A 15345-nucleotide genomic window follows, 5' to 3' on the forward strand; every position below is an offset into this window, starting at 1 on the left:
AAGCATGGTTTTATTACAATAGCTAGTGACCAGCAATTACCCACTTCTTGGGGAAGAGAGCTGTTCTAATCTGGATTCAGGGCTAGGGCTGAGTTGTCCTGATATGATGACCTTTACAGAGAGCATGACAGGAAGAATGCAGCCATCTGCCATGGAAGCTTTTAACTGAGATTCCTGCATTGCAGAGCTGGACATGACCCTAGTAGGGGTCCCGTACAACCCTGCAGTTCTGACTTTGCACTTGCTTCTTGACTGCTGCAGCTTTTGATACAGTGTATCATCCTGGACTGGCTCCATGCCATGGGAATTGGGGGACCTGTGGTTCAGAAGTACTTGAAAGTAGCACTACAGTGGTACCTCGGGTTACATACGCTTCAGGTTACTGACTCCGCTATCCCAGAAATAGTGCTCCAGGTTGAGAACTTTGCTTCTCCCCCCCCCCCCCCCCCGCCAGCAGGTGTATAACATATGCATCTCTGAGAATACCAATAGTGAATTGCAGTGTAAAATGTAATCACCACCACTATTTTTCTAGAAAAAGAAGTGCCAGAACTCACCATGAACAATTATTCTCTTAGAATGGCAATGGCACCCACCTGAGAGGAGCTGGAACTGAGTTCTGACGAGTTCCAGATGAAAAAAAGCTCTGTTTACCACTTATATTAGCAGCTATGCTTAGAAGTGACTACAACTTGGTTTTAATTAGAAACTAAACATTGAATAGTTTATTTAGCAACTTTCAAATATAAATGCAAGCAAAACAAATTTAATGGAAACACTAAGAAATATTTTGTGTAAGAAACTGTTGCATAATAATCTTCAGTGACCAGTGTCAGTGGTTCTAGTTGTCTATATATGCTTTTTATTAGTTAATGTCGCTGGTCCCCAGTCTTTGTTTGACCAAGGATAACAACCAGATCAAAAACACCAAAAAAGTGTGAAACTTTAACTATAACTCAGGCCAATGCAGATGTTACATGTAGTTGTGTGTCATGACCCTGTTTTAAACAGGAACACACTGCTGGAGCCACACTTTGAGGAATGGCTAATAGGGTGTGTTTACCTACTCATTCTTCCATTCCAGATTGCACCCCCATGACTTTTCACATGTTTGTTCTTGCAAATACCTATCTGAAACCTCTCAAGGTAGTGGCGAAGTTAAAGTGTGGGTGGGTGGGAGCAGGACAGAATGGTGGGGAAATAATTAATACTATTTCCACATTCAATCCCATCTGCCCCTCCAGCAGCTTTTCTTTTTGATAGAGAAGACATCAGGAAACTATCTAATGTCTAACTATTACAAATTTTAGCAGTTAAACTTCCACAGAGAATAAGCATATTAATATAATGCTAAACAACCAATTCTCACATTAAATATATGTGAATTTAGTTTTATACTGAATTCTAATCAGTAACATTCAAACCTGTCACACCGTGGTTAAACAAAAGCCCACAGCCACAAATTCACTTTGTATCATATTTCAATGTAGAGCTCTTTCTGCCTTTCGGTTGCCTTTCATTTTCATCATCATCAGACTCTCGATACAGAGTAAGATCCAGGCTCAGGACTTGACTGTAGATAGTATCGTCTTGCTAAGGAGAGAAATGATCAAGAGTTATCATAGCAGACCAGGCCATAATGATGCAGCTGTAGGTGTTTGGGTTCTTTGCATCTCTGCCACCCAACCCTTTAAAATCACCAGGGATTTGATTCTATAGAAGTGTAGCCATATTCTGTTTCTGTTTTCTCTATGAAACACTTAGGGTGCGGAAACTATCACTCAATAGTGTGTTTTGTGTGCGTATATATACCTCAGGCCAGACTCCAACTAAAGCATCTGCTTCAGAATAAAACTCTTCCTTTAGAGAAATAACGATAATCTGAAACTTTTCTTGGGCCTGCTCTTTAATGAAGCTTGATATCTTTTTGAGAAGAAAAAAGGGGTTGTTAAGATACTGTACATGCAGAAATACAATGATTAGAAAAGAAACTTGCTTTATAGAATGGGTAAGCATACTGTTGGCAAGACATCTCAAATACAAGACTATGCTATAAAATACATTAGAGGATCTGTTTGGAATAAAAATTCCTCATGCAATATATCTCTACTCACTAAGACAGTATTTTATTTTTAAAAACCCACACCATTATGGCTTGGAGGAATTGTAAGAAGTTGCTTAACAAATAAGTGCAGAACAAATCATGGGAGGGTCTTCATTATAATAATTTATTATCTATTTGGGGATCTTAATTAAAACCCTCACGTGCTAATAGGGCTACAGCAAAGGTTTGATTAATACTGTCAAAAATTGTGGAAGGTTGCAAGTTCCTTTCCAAAGGAGCCTGCAAAGCCCATGCACAGTACATCCCAAGCGCCCGACAACCAGCTGAACAAGAAGTGCTACAAAGCCCCTTCGCCAAGCCCTGCCTTTACCTCACTTTACATGGGGGCAGGGTTTGTCAAAATGGCCTAGTGGGCTGGGTTAGGTCTGTGGACTGGAGGTTCTTCACACTGCCTTGGTCCCTAGGCAAATGCCTGTCTACTCACTGACAATTTCTGGAGTCCTGAGATCCCAATGAACAGTGGCTTTCAAGAACTAACAGTTCTTGTGGCTGGAAAGTACTAGTAAATCTTAAGATGCATTGGGTAAGCATGGAACGATTCTTAAGTGAACAATCAAACTGCCTTAACAGGGAATTAGCATGAGATGCAATTCGCTTCCTTCCATTTCAAATAGTGTCTGATATATACAGCATATCCAGTGTAATCTCTTTCATAAAGGGTTTGCTTGCTATTTACTCTTTGCCCTTGCTTAAAAATATTGTTTTCATATATAAAAAGAAAAAGCACATTTCTGAGATGGAATGCTGTTTTTCTTTTAGTAAGAAAGAGAGACTGATAGCTTACCTTGCCAATGTTTGTGTTATCTAGCGCTGCATCTACTTCATCCAAAACAAAAAAGGGGGCAGGCCTAAAGCTGAAACAACAAAGCAAGCACAATTATGAATGGGATGTAAATTAGTCCAATTGTACCTATAAGAGTAACAGAAACAATTTCACCAATGGAGTCTGCACCTGCCACCACCTGTGTTCTACTTTAATGACTGCATATTCTGAATTTCAAGACTTCTTTTTACTTTTTCTTAATATATAGCCAAAACCCCCCACAAATACAGAATTTAAAACAAGTGTGCCATATAGTATACAGCCTCCCCCACCTTATAATATGCCAGTGGTACAGAAATATAGAAATATATTTCTACTTCTCTTTACCAAATTGCCATCTAAAGAAGGCAGTATCACTTTTCTGTATCAAGCTAGCATGGAATTAAAAGTAGCACTTTAATAAATTAATATTATTATAGCACTTAATACAGTGCTGTATTATCTAGCAATTTCTACCTCCATAGCCAAGACCTAAAAGGGAATTAAGCAGAGGTAGCCTGGAACTTTAACTAGACCCTTTCCAGTACAGTGGTATTTTGTGATTTTAGAAAAAGGAAAATATAAGGTCAAGCCAGAAAATAACTGCCTGAATGGTATCCTGAAACCTATCAGAAATCTCCTAATTAAGGAACAATTAATTACCAATGCCACTCTACACCGAACAAGAAGTAGAGGCAGAAGAAGCTTCTAATTAAAGAAACAGTATCCTCCCTGAGAACTGCAGTCTACCCTGGAAAAACTGATGGTGCAATTGCATTTTATATGAAAAACAAAAAGAAAAAAACTGGGTGGGCAATCATACTGTCTGTTTTCACCATGAAGAATGAGTAAGAAGGATGGCAATTCCATTCTAAACAACTAGCATGGTAGCAGCCCTAGAAGATAAGTAGGAGACAAACTTCATTCAACATGATCCTCCTGTTGTGGGGCAAGGCAGCATTGCGTTCTTAAAATGAATATGATCATTACAGAAGTAAGAGGTATCTATTGACTATCAGCTATAGAATTAGCGAGCAACAGAACAGAAGTAATGAACTCTCTGTGAACATAGCTGGAGTGCACTTCATTGTTCTCAAACCTTTTTATTTTAATTACTATACAAGACCACAATACTTAGAAATTACAAAAATTAAAAGATTACATAATGAAACAAACTAAGAAACAACATAAAAGACAAACACAATAATTTAAATACATTTCCTACTACCTGATTTTGGCTTATCAATAAAGGCACTTTAAATCATTTATTTCAATCAGCAAGAAAAAAAGGCAACTACCATAAGAACCAGTAAATGATTTATGTAAATTTTCTCACTGATATTTTATATATCCCTTAAATAATGGTGCTCATCTGACCACTAACCCATGTTGAATTCTAAATAGAGTAATTTTGCCCCAAGGAAGGAGCTACTTTGTATAATTTTTATTTATTTGGATACTGATTTGCATGGAAGTGCTTAATGGCTAACTTAGATGGTTATCTTTGTAGCAAAAGCTGCAGTTCCTTAGGAGTATTAATACTGCACCACTCTCAAATTCTGCACCTGGAAGAAGGCCCCTCACTTGCTGCATCCCTGACAGACTTCCTTTGGAATAGGTGGACCTTGGGAGAAAGTGGCACATTCTAGACAAAAATCTATTTGTGTATTGCTCCCCATGTTGCCTATCTCTTGTTGATCTAGCGAAATAAATTGGAGAACCAGGTTTTCTGGGTTGGAGTTTGAGCCAGAACTGAATATAGGAAGAACATCCACTAGAAACCGGGTGTTGACACAGGGCCACAAAACCTGATCAACAGCTTTCCACATTTACTTCCAGAACTTCAAAGCATAAGCACAGGACCAACAACAGACCAAATCCTCTCTTGCCTTTCCACACTTCCAGAACAAACTGAAAGCTAATATATGTTGCTCTCCTTTCTCATCTTGTCCACCATATATGCCCAGAGGTAGAATCTCAACATTATATGAAGAATGGAGTGACTCCAAAACGATACCATGGTTGTATAAACTGTGATATGTGTGTCATATTCTTTTTTGAAGTGCAATGCATTTCTTACCTGTGTATTGCAAACACAAGAGCCAAAGCTGCAACAGATTTTTCACCACCTGACAGGTTGTCCATTGGCATAAATCTTTTTCCAGGAGCTACACAGTTATAGCCAATACCTTCCAAGTAAGGCTCCTCAGGATTTTCGGGACTAAGAAACGCCTGAAAGATACCAGCTTCCTTGTTCAGTTAATAACAAAACATGGGCATTAGCTTTATCTGTAAAAAATTTAATGCAGGGCTTGTCAACATGGTGACCTCCAGTTGCTGTGAACAACTATCAGCCACAGCGAGAAGAGCCAACAAACAGGGAAGACAGGAGTTCTTGTCTGCAACATCAGGAGGACACCATACTGGCTATTCCAGATTTCGTGAATGCTAAAAAAATACTGGTTTCCAGAAATGCAATTTAAATCATTATTTTGGACAAAAATGCAATCCTATTCAAGTTACGGATGCAAACAATACAACATTCTTCAAAATGAATTTGGAGAACAGAGAGCATCTAGATGTGAAAGTCCAAAGCAGTATTTGTACTGGATGGAAAAGAGCAACAGAAAACAAGCTGCTTTGGAAACAAGCCAGAGCTCCTTTCTGTGTCCATGAGCACAAAGCTTGAGAACACACTAGTTCTGCACATGGCAAGTTAACCTAACCTTCATGATAACTGCATGCCAACTTTGCACAGAACAAACTTTCCACCCCCAAAATAAACTCTTCTACCGTGGAGCCTTGATGCAGCTTCACAGGTGAGTCATCTTTCACCAGCTCTGTCGTTTCCCCATGTCCAGCTAAGTATGTATTTCCAAGTCATGGAGGCAGAGGGATTGGTCCCTTTGCTGTTTGCCTTGGATCACTTTATTTTGAATCCTGAATCTGGTTGCCCATATTTCTGTTTTAAAAACTAAGAAGAAGAAATCCTTGAATGATTCGTTTTCTGATGGACCAGTAATCTAGCCTTAATTTACAACCAGTACACTCACTGTTGTTGTTAAAGAGTATTAAATGAAATATCTGAAAAATTACAAACCTGAGCGCTACTGTTTCTGCAGAGTTTCTTGTAGATCTGATCTATAGCTACTGACACATGTTCAAAACACTGACTGAACAGCTCATATCTCTTTTTCTTCACCTTCTCAAATTCTTGCCTACATAATCTGGCTTCTGTCCTACAAGTCTCAAACACTGTAAAAGGATAATTGAACAGAACATATCACTAAAATATTGGGAGTTAATTTTATAGGGTAGAATCCAATTAATGTCCTTGCATTCAAGGAAGAGCTTTTTCTGGTGGATGCCTCTGCTAATATAAGAACATAGACAGGTGATTTACGCCATACTCAAATTCGTTTCAGATAGTTGTCACCCTCCAGCAGAGGGTTGAAGGTGGTGTGGAGAGCTGCAGGTGGAAGAATGAATTAGCAAAAATCAACCCTTCTCCCTTTTCCGCTGAATCAAAAGTCCCTCCATGAGAGCTAAGGTCACCACTGGATTCTACCCACAATTTCCTACCAACTTCAGTAAACAAACACAAGAAAACAGTATTTATACAGATATTCTTTTGCAACAGAAAGCCACTTTTCTCAGCATACAAGTTTGTGCTGTACAAGGCCAGGTTCTTGCAATTTAAAAAGTGTTCTCAGTGAACATTACATGTTTGCAGCGCTATTTAAATTCAAACTTTATTGTAGCTTATGTGGCCCGTTTATCTATCTGTGAATGGTGGAAAATTGAATTGCTTCACACTTTCATGGAAAGAAAGAAAAATCCTTGCAAATGTCTATTCTTTTGATGGAACACTGGATTTACCAGGATTCTTCAGTACCTCTGCATCTATTGTCCTAAAGGGACAAATAAAAATGAACATCCTTGCAAAATATGCCATTAAAGCATAGGTGCTGACATAGGGCCCCTTCCCCTGCAAGTTCCAGTGAGGGAGAGAGGTGTGGGGCCTGAGAAGGCAGCACGGTCCTCCCAGCCCCACAAGCCCTGTGGGGCAAGCAGGATGTGCAGTGCCCAGGATGTTTGTCAAGCCTTGCGGGCCTGACAGGTAACTCTTGGGATGGATGGAAGCTTTGAGTCATCACGGGAGGGACAAAGAAGAGTATCTTACAAGGAAAGGGATTTTGTGAGGGTTGAGAAACATTTCAGGCAAGGCCTATATTACTCGGACTTCTGACACCTGAGGTGTATATTTTTAGGAGCCACCATGCTTTTGTGATTATAAGGTGTTTTTTTAAACTATTTGGAAGTTGTTTAATGTTGTAACCAAGAGCTGTTTTCAGGTCCCTAAAGCGGTATCTCAGGAAGGGGGGGGGGAGGCCAACAACAATTACTTTCTTGGAATATTGCCTAAGGGATCTTGTGGTGGATCTACACACTGAAAAAAATGCTATAAATAAGGCAGAAATTAGATCGTTATAACAAAATAAAATAAAAAAACCCTTTAGAAAAACGCATATAAAGATTTCCTGCTCTCTGGCGCCATCTAGTGTTGCATGTTTATAGTGCATTCAAATTGTTTCTTTACCAATGTAAAGAAAGTGGACTCCTTGCTTGATGCAAATAATGGCAACAACTTGCCAGGCAGAACAGTAAGGTCCATAGGGGATGGGATGGGGACTGCCCAGCAGGTTTGGGAGCAAACTGCTGAAGGGGCCTGCTCAGAACCTAACCATATGCTCAAGTATAGGGCTTCACCAGAGGAAAAAGGCCCCAACAGATAGTCCAGCAGGACAAACAGCCAAGCCACTTCTCTTGCGGGGGGGGGGGGGGGAGAGAAGGAAGGGGAGGCCTCCTGCCCACCTTTCAAATATTTTATCTCAATTACTTAATGAAGGCAAACAATAAATAAAAGTTGTGGCTGATTTTTAATCTAAGACATGTGTGCGCCTCTTTCCTGTCAACTGCTAGGACATTTTGAAAAACTTGCAATAAGGTAATAAATTGGGATGTAAGTGCATTGTGGGGTGATCAAACAGCCACAAGGGCACCCAAGCCATCTGTGTTTACAAAAACACCTTTCTCACTACTACTATCAGAATCACAGAATCGTTTTATTATTAATTTTACTAATTAAAAAGGTTAATTTTATTATTAATTTTATTAATTAAAATTTTACTAATTAAAAAGGTTCAATATTACCATCAACCGATTCTTGAAATCTGCCTGTAACAACATGTAATCTCTCAAGAGCTCTCATATTCGGTGCTGCTGTTTTTGATAGAACATTTTCTCTAGATGCTATTTCCTGCTGAAGTTTTGTTAGGTGAGTTTCAATATCTTTGTCGGAGCGCAAGTCCTAGATGTAAAATGAAATAAAGAAGTATAAAAACAATGAATAATGGTATTGGGTTATTAAAAATTGCCTCAAAGTCTTAAAAGAAAAGACAAGGAGGTGGGAGGTAATGTCCACACGAGGGGAACTAGCTGCAGTTGCAACATTTTGACTGTCCCTGTGGGGCTGCAAGTGCCATGCTTATTCCTCCTGGCCTTGTGGACTCAGATAGTGCTATTGACCTTCTTAGAGCATACACAGTCCATCAGATGGATACTGCCATCTATCACCCACAAGCAGGAACAGCAGAGTTTAGGAAGTATGATTTTTAAGGTACTGGTACTGACACAATAAGGGAAACACACTAGAACGAAAAACATGTTTTAAAAAGGCTTTCAGGAAAGGTCTGGGTGCAAAAGCTACTAAGAGAAGAAAAGGAACTGCTGTGGCTTAGGAGAGCAGGTGTGGGGAAGAGACTGAAGACATTTGCTCACATACCACAACTACCATTGAATAAAATTAAACTTGATTCACTTCAGATGGGGAAGCTGAGGGGCCAGGAAACAAGCAAAACACCAAACCACTGGGCCAAGAAGCCAAGCGGATGTGAGGAGACGTGTGAAGAAAACATTAAAATACTGTCAGGAAAAAACAATAACCCAAACCGCTCAAAACTCAACATAATGAACAAGCAAGCAAGCAAGCAGGGAAGGAAGGGGAAGATAAAGCACCCAATAGTCGAAGATGTGAGGCTAGTCATGAGCAATGAAAGGCAAAACCATCTGGACAGGACGCAGGAAACTGACCAGGGTCTCTAGGAGGAAGTCTACTTCCCCAACTCTGCAATTCCTGACAGTGGATGGCAGATGGCAGTATCTACCCATCTGAGGGACTAAAGAATTCAGGGAGAATTTGGTTCAGGCAACAAACCTGATATAGCTGTGAATACCTACAAACAACAATAGTCTCAACACAGTGTGCAGTGTCAGTAATGCAGAATGAATGCAGAACTAATTCCTTTTCTTTTCTTTCTTATTAATATCCTCAAAGGAGCTCAAGGTGGCATACATAATTCTCCCCATTTTTTCCTCACCACAAACTTATGAAATGCAGAAGCACTCATCTCAACAGCTAGCTGTGCTGTGAAGTGCAGACTGCACAAGCTGTGAGAGAATGTCCCCCACATGCTGATGAAAACCACCCTTCTCCCTGAAGCTGCTTCTGTCCGTCCATGAAAGATTCCCTCCATGGTTAATAGCAGCAGGAACCGGTTCAATGTTCCTGCACACCACAGAATGGATAGTCTCTGGGGTGATTGATTGCAGTCCTGCTTACTGAGCAAGTTGCATGCGGCAGAGAATATCTAAGGAATCATGGTAGCCTGATGTTCCTTTTAACCACATTAGCCAGGCAAAAGGAAAATAAACTGTGGAACCAAGCTCATGAAAACATGCTTTCATACACAATATTAAAATGGAGATCTTCTCTTACCATTAGCTCTTTTGCAAGATTGCTATAGTCTACATGAATTGCCTCTTCTCTTTCATAGATATCAGCCGTCATTTCTGTAGTTTCAGTATCAGATCCCAGCTGTAACAAACAGCCAGCAAAATTAATGGAGATACAGAATACTTAAAACTGAAAAACCCAAAATAGCAGCAGCAACATTTGCTTCTCTCTCCTCTCCCATCCTTCTACTTATGGTTAAGGTACGGATTACTTGTTCATGAAAACCAGTGATGTCTCAATTTTATCCAGCCTCCTATTCATATCTTTCTACACGTTTTCCCTTTCTGAGGGGCAGGAGCATCAATTGTTAAATATACATCCTAGCATCTGAATAAAATAGCATTGGATTCGGGGGGAAAACACCCATCGGGAGAACATCTTTGCAGTTCTGGTTCTCTCTGCGCCCTCTCAGCGTTAGCTCTTCTAAAAATTTGGTACTTGCCACCAGATAAAACTCGAGTTCAGTGTTTCTCAAACTCGGCCCTCCAGATGTTTTTGGACTACAGTTCCCATCATCTCTGACCACTGGTCCTGCTAGCTAGGGATGATGGGAGCTGTGGTCAAAAAAGGCTGGAGACCCAAGTTTGGAAAACACTACTCTAGTTAGATCCAAGGTCTGGCAGACCTTATTTATGTACGAACTCCACAACTGTATTAAATTATTTAATATGCCACAAAACCTACCTCTATTTCACTAATGTCATCCAAAGATCCCAACAGAAGTCCTATCTTTAAGTCCTGGAGTTTGCAATCAAGAAAGGTATTATGCCTTTCTAACTTCTTCTGCTCCAGAGAGGTCTCGATTGCAATACCTTCCTTTTGCAACTTTGCCAACTCTCTGCCACCAAAAAGCAAGAACAAAGAAAACACTGATATTTCAGCTACTGAAGGTTTAAAATTTATAGAAGAATAGTTTGTATATTATATTATTAATTTAGACTTAATACCCGGGTTGAGAAACACATGAGATAGTACTTTTGAACCACACTTCAAGCTTAAGTTTCTAACCCAAATACAAAGTATCTCAATCCATTCTAGAAATCAATTACTTCCCCATCAAATTCAGCTTGCTTGCTTGATTTCAGTGACATGTGTAAGCAGACACAGGTAACTGGGAAAGATTTGCATGCCCTCTTTCAAAGACAGAAACAGTTTTGTATCCAAGTCATTTATACATTTGCCCTTGCCACTTTTTTTACCATCCAAAGGCACCCTGCGGTGGTGCTCCAACAAGCACCGTAGCTGAACATGTGCACATCGGCTTCTGGATCTCTTAACCTGCTCTGCACCAGAGATTGCATCTAAGTTTCCACCAATTCATGAGTGGCCTGTCAGGCTGCAATGAAGATAGTATTGGAAACACCCTGTTGTACACAAAGAACCTCTCCATCACAAACCTTCAGATCTAGGTCATAGCAGTTGTACAGTATTGTACTATCTTAGCAAATATACAATGCTCAACTTAAATGTTCCTGTTCACACAAATCTGTGTGAGAAGTTTCAGTTATCTGGAGTTCCTCCCCCACAAATCACTTACCTATTCTAAACACCTTACCTTATTAGAGTTAGCAATGCCTTCCTTGATTCCTCAACTTGATTCTGTGCTTCTGCAACATCAGCCTTATTAACATTCCATCTTTCCTTCAGCTGTTGCAGTTCCACTGTAACTTCCTCGACCATTTGTAAAAAGTTTTCCTCATCCTATGTACGAAAAGTATTTATAAAGTATAATAGCCTCATGGTAATCTTATCCAGACAAGATAGTCAGATACCTATTGGTAGAGATGGAACACTCTAATAGTCTCTCTGTGTTGGGGTTGATCTACATGAATTTCCCCCTCCTAATTCCCATCTCACTCCTTAATCTTAGTTACATTTATATGTTCATATATTATAGACATGTGTCAGGGAACTGCCATCTAAAGCGCCGGGGGCGCAAAGGCTCACTGAGGTTGAGAGAGGAGTAGCAGCGGAAGAGGGAACCAGTAGAGGGCGAGCAAGAACTCCAAGGGAAAGTGAGTCGGAGGGATGGCTCAGAGACGCTTCCAGCGAAAACAGTGGGGAGGTCTCAGGACCTCCTATAGGGACACCCACACCTCGCCGGAAACTGTCACGCCGAGAGGCCAGACGACGTGTTTCCGTTAAAGAGCTTTTATGTTGGAAACGATTCCGAAAGCAGCCACTTTCGGATTCTACTAGTGATTGACGCAGCCATGCTGGAGGGGCTCCGTCACAGGCAGAGGTTTGAAAACCTGATCAAACTCTGAGGGACTTGCATTTTACGCACAAGCAGCTCATCGTCCCATCACAGCAATCCGAAAGTCACCGAAAGCCAGCTTGTGCAGGGAGAAGCATCATGAGCAACCCAGCCGGAACCGGAGGAGCAGGAGCAGCTGGAGGGGGTCCAAGCCTGGAAGAAAGGTACAGGGCGTTGGAGATCCAGTTGGCGCTGCAAACGGCGAGGCTTGAGGAGAGGAGGGCTCAGGATGCAGAAAAGGGAAAGGAGAAAACCACCCCGCTCGCCAGAAAGGTGCCAGGATTGGTGCAGAAATTCGGGGGGGATCCCAGGAACTATCATGCCTTTAGAACAGAGATGCAATACGTTCTAAACTTGCAGTTTGATGACTTCCCCGACGAGGAATCGCGAGTGGCTTTTGTGATTGGCCATCTCGAATCCGGGGCGAAAGATTGGGTTAGACCCCTGATGGCAGCGAATAATGAGATCCTAAAGGACACGAGGAAGTTTTTTCGTGCCATGGACCTGATGTTTTCCAGCGATATTGAGCAGGGGGTGGTGCGAAGGCAGTTAATGGCTTGCCAGCAAGGAAGCAGATCTGTCCGTGAGTACTGGACTGAGTTTACTATGCTGATTCATAAATTGGGGTGGGACCTATCGGCGGAGCCCATCCAAATGCTTTTCGAAGAGGGGCTTTCTTCAACCGTCAAAGATGAGCTTTCCCGGGGGCCCAGGGCGGAGTCTATGGATCAGTTAACCAAATCTGCGCTGTGCATAGGAGCGCGCCAGGAGGCGAGGGCTTTGGAAAAGCGGGAAGGGAAAGGAGACCGTTGGAGGGAGTTCCGCATTCCAGACATTCCAGAGCCACCTTTCCCGCCGGCAGAGCCGATGGAAGTTGGAACAGCGCGGGCGCGCGCAGTTTCAAATCCCAGTGAAGGGCGGAAGAAGGAGGGAAGGAGCGCCAAGAGATGTTATCTCTGCCAACAGCCAGGGCACTTTGCCAGAGTCTGCCCACAAAGAAAGGAATGGCAAGGGATGGCAGGAGCTGTTGGGGGAAAGGAAGAGGAAGGCAAGGAGCAAGTAAAAGCCAACGCCTGGCTGCCACCGTCGGGGCACAGCAGCCAGGCCAAAGAGCAGTGAAAGTGCCCATGCCGGAACCTCCCAGACCCGCTTTAGTGATAGAGGTGTTACTAGAACTACCAAACGGACACCCACTAAAGATCAAGGCGCTTTTGGATTCAGGCAGCTCCTGTAATTTCATGAGTAAGGAGTTTGCAGCTGAGCACCAGATACAGACCATCCCTTTAAGTAACCCCTTGCAGGTGACTACGATTGACGGCAGAGAGCTGTTGGGGGGAGAAGTTAGCCAACAGACTGTCCCGATGATAATGAGGGTGGCAAGGCACACCGAACAGATAGCGTTTAATGTGGCCATCCTGGGAGGAGCGCCCATCATTTTGGGGATGAGCTGGCTGGCGCTACACGATCCGCTAGTGGGCTGGCATCAGAGGGTGGTCTCCTTTGGGTCAGCGCATTGCCTAGAACACTGCAAGGAGGGGAAGGTTTCGGGAGGAGACAGAGTCACCCTAGCCGGGATGGAAGTAATGGACAAAGGGAAGGTGCCCCCGCAATACGCAGATCTGAGCAACGTATTCAGCGAAAGGGAAGCAGACAAACTGCCACCGCATAGACCCTTTGACTGTCAAATCAACCTACTCCCTGGGGCCCAACTCCCAGTAGGCAAGCTGTACGCCATGTCAGACAGGGAGATGCAGGAGCTGAGGGAGTTCATTGACAAAAACCTGAAGCGAGGTTTCATCAGAGAGTCCCGAGCGGTGGGGGGCAGCCCAGTGTTTTTTGTGGACAAAAAGAACACAGACAAACCGAGACTGGTGTGTGACTTTGTGACTTTAGGGCCCTCAATGCAGTGTCGGAGCCCCTGGCTTTCCCTATGCCCCGAATTGATGACATTTTGACCAGAGTAAGGAAGGGAAAGATTTTTACAAAGCTGGACCTGCGGGGGGCGTACAATCTGATACGCATAAGGAAGGGAGATGAATGGAAGACCACCATGTTTACCCCTTTGGGAGCCTTTGAATACCTCGTTATGCCCTTCGGTCTACAAGGGGGCTCCGCGTGTTTTCAAGCTTTTATAAACCACGTTCTGGGACCTTTGCTCTACAAGAATTGTGTGGCCTTTTTAGACGACGTGTTGGTGTATTCGGAAGATGAGGAACAGCATGTGAGGGACGTTCGAGAAGTGTTGGGCAGGCTGCAAGCCAACCAGCTGTGGGTGAAACTGGAGAAGTGCCAGTTTCATACCAAGGAGGTGGAATTCCTGGGGTACCGCTTGTCAGACAAGGGATTGGCCATGGATCCAGGCAAGGTCCAAGCGGTACTGGAATGGAAGACACCGAAGACCAAGAAGGACGTGCAAAGATTCTTGGGGTTTGGGAACTTTTATCGGAAGTTCATCAAGAACTTTGCCCACTTGACGGCGCCCATCACCGACTGCCTCAGCAGCAAGAAGAAATTTGTTTGGACGGTAGAGGCGGATCGAGCCTTTGAAGAACTGAAAAGGGCTTTCGCCTCGGAAGAACAACTTCTGCATGTGGATTTACGAAAACCCATGAGAGTGGAAACCGATGCATCCGACCGGGCGGTAGGGGCGGTCCTTCTTCAACCGGGGAGGAGTGCGTCGGAGTGGAGACCGTGTGCCTTCTTCTCGCGGAAGCTGAATAAATCCGAGAGGAATTACACGGTGTATGACAGGGAACTACTTGCCATTCACGAAGCATTCCGGAGGTGGAGACATTTATTAACTGGGGCACAACACAAGGTGCAAGTGTGCACCGACCACAAGAATTTAGAGTATTGGAGAACAGCTCGAGTGCTCAACCAACGACAAGTGAGATGGGCACAGGAATTCTCCAAATTCAACTTTGAAATTTGTTATGTGCCAGGCCCAGAAAACGTCAGGGCGGACGCGCTCTCACGCAAACCAGAGTATTGGGAAGGGGAGGGGGTGATCGAAGAGAGACATGTCATCCCTGAGGACAGCTGGGTGTGTGGGGCGGCGCTGGTGGGGCAACGAGAACTGGTGGAGGAAACGGAAAATGATGAATATGCCCAGGATAAGCTCAGAGGTCTCAGGGGGGAGGGCGAGAGCCCCGGAGGTTTTGAGGAAAGAAATGGGGCATTGTATTACAAAGGGGCACTGTATATACCCGAAGGTGAATTGAGGGGGAGAGTACTCAAGCAGTTGCATGATAGCCCCACGGCGGGACATTTTGGACAACACAAGACCATGTGGTTGGTTACCAGGG

The 15345-nt window shown here is 43.0% G+C and overlaps 1 protein-coding gene across 5 annotated transcripts in view; it reads right to left on the reverse strand.

Moving 5' to 3' along the window:
• Window positions 1–696: 696 nt before the first annotated feature.
• Window positions 697–15345, reverse strand: part of SMC1B (structural maintenance of chromosomes 1B) — a 41498-nt gene continuing 26849 nt past the window's right edge. For 4 of the 5 annotated variants that reach the window (XM_081913295.1, XM_081913294.1, XM_081913292.1 and 1 more), the window contains 9 exons: window positions 11339–11484; window positions 10468–10621; window positions 9766–9864; window positions 8142–8298; window positions 6028–6182; window positions 5008–5159; window positions 2910–2979; window positions 1813–1923; window positions 697–1593 (listed from right to left, as the gene is read on the reverse strand). In XM_081913295.1, the coding sequence (XP_081769421.1) occupies window positions 1465–1593; window positions 1813–1923; window positions 2910–2979; window positions 5008–5159; window positions 6028–6182; window positions 8142–8298; window positions 9766–9864; window positions 10468–10621; window positions 11339–11484 (1173 nt within the window). In that variant the 3' untranslated portion in view covers window positions 697–1464. Of the gene's footprint in view, window positions 1594–1812; window positions 1924–2909; window positions 2980–5007; window positions 5160–6027; window positions 6183–8141; window positions 8299–9765; window positions 9865–10467; window positions 10622–11338; window positions 11485–15345 lie in introns of those variants that run through there. The other variant, XM_081913296.1, reaches the window with a different exon arrangement.

Source organism: Podarcis melisellensis, assembly GCF_964234715.1.
Source record: "Podarcis melisellensis genome assembly, chromosome: 5".
NCBI lineage: Eukaryota > Metazoa > Chordata > Lepidosauria > Squamata > Lacertidae > Podarcis > Podarcis melisellensis.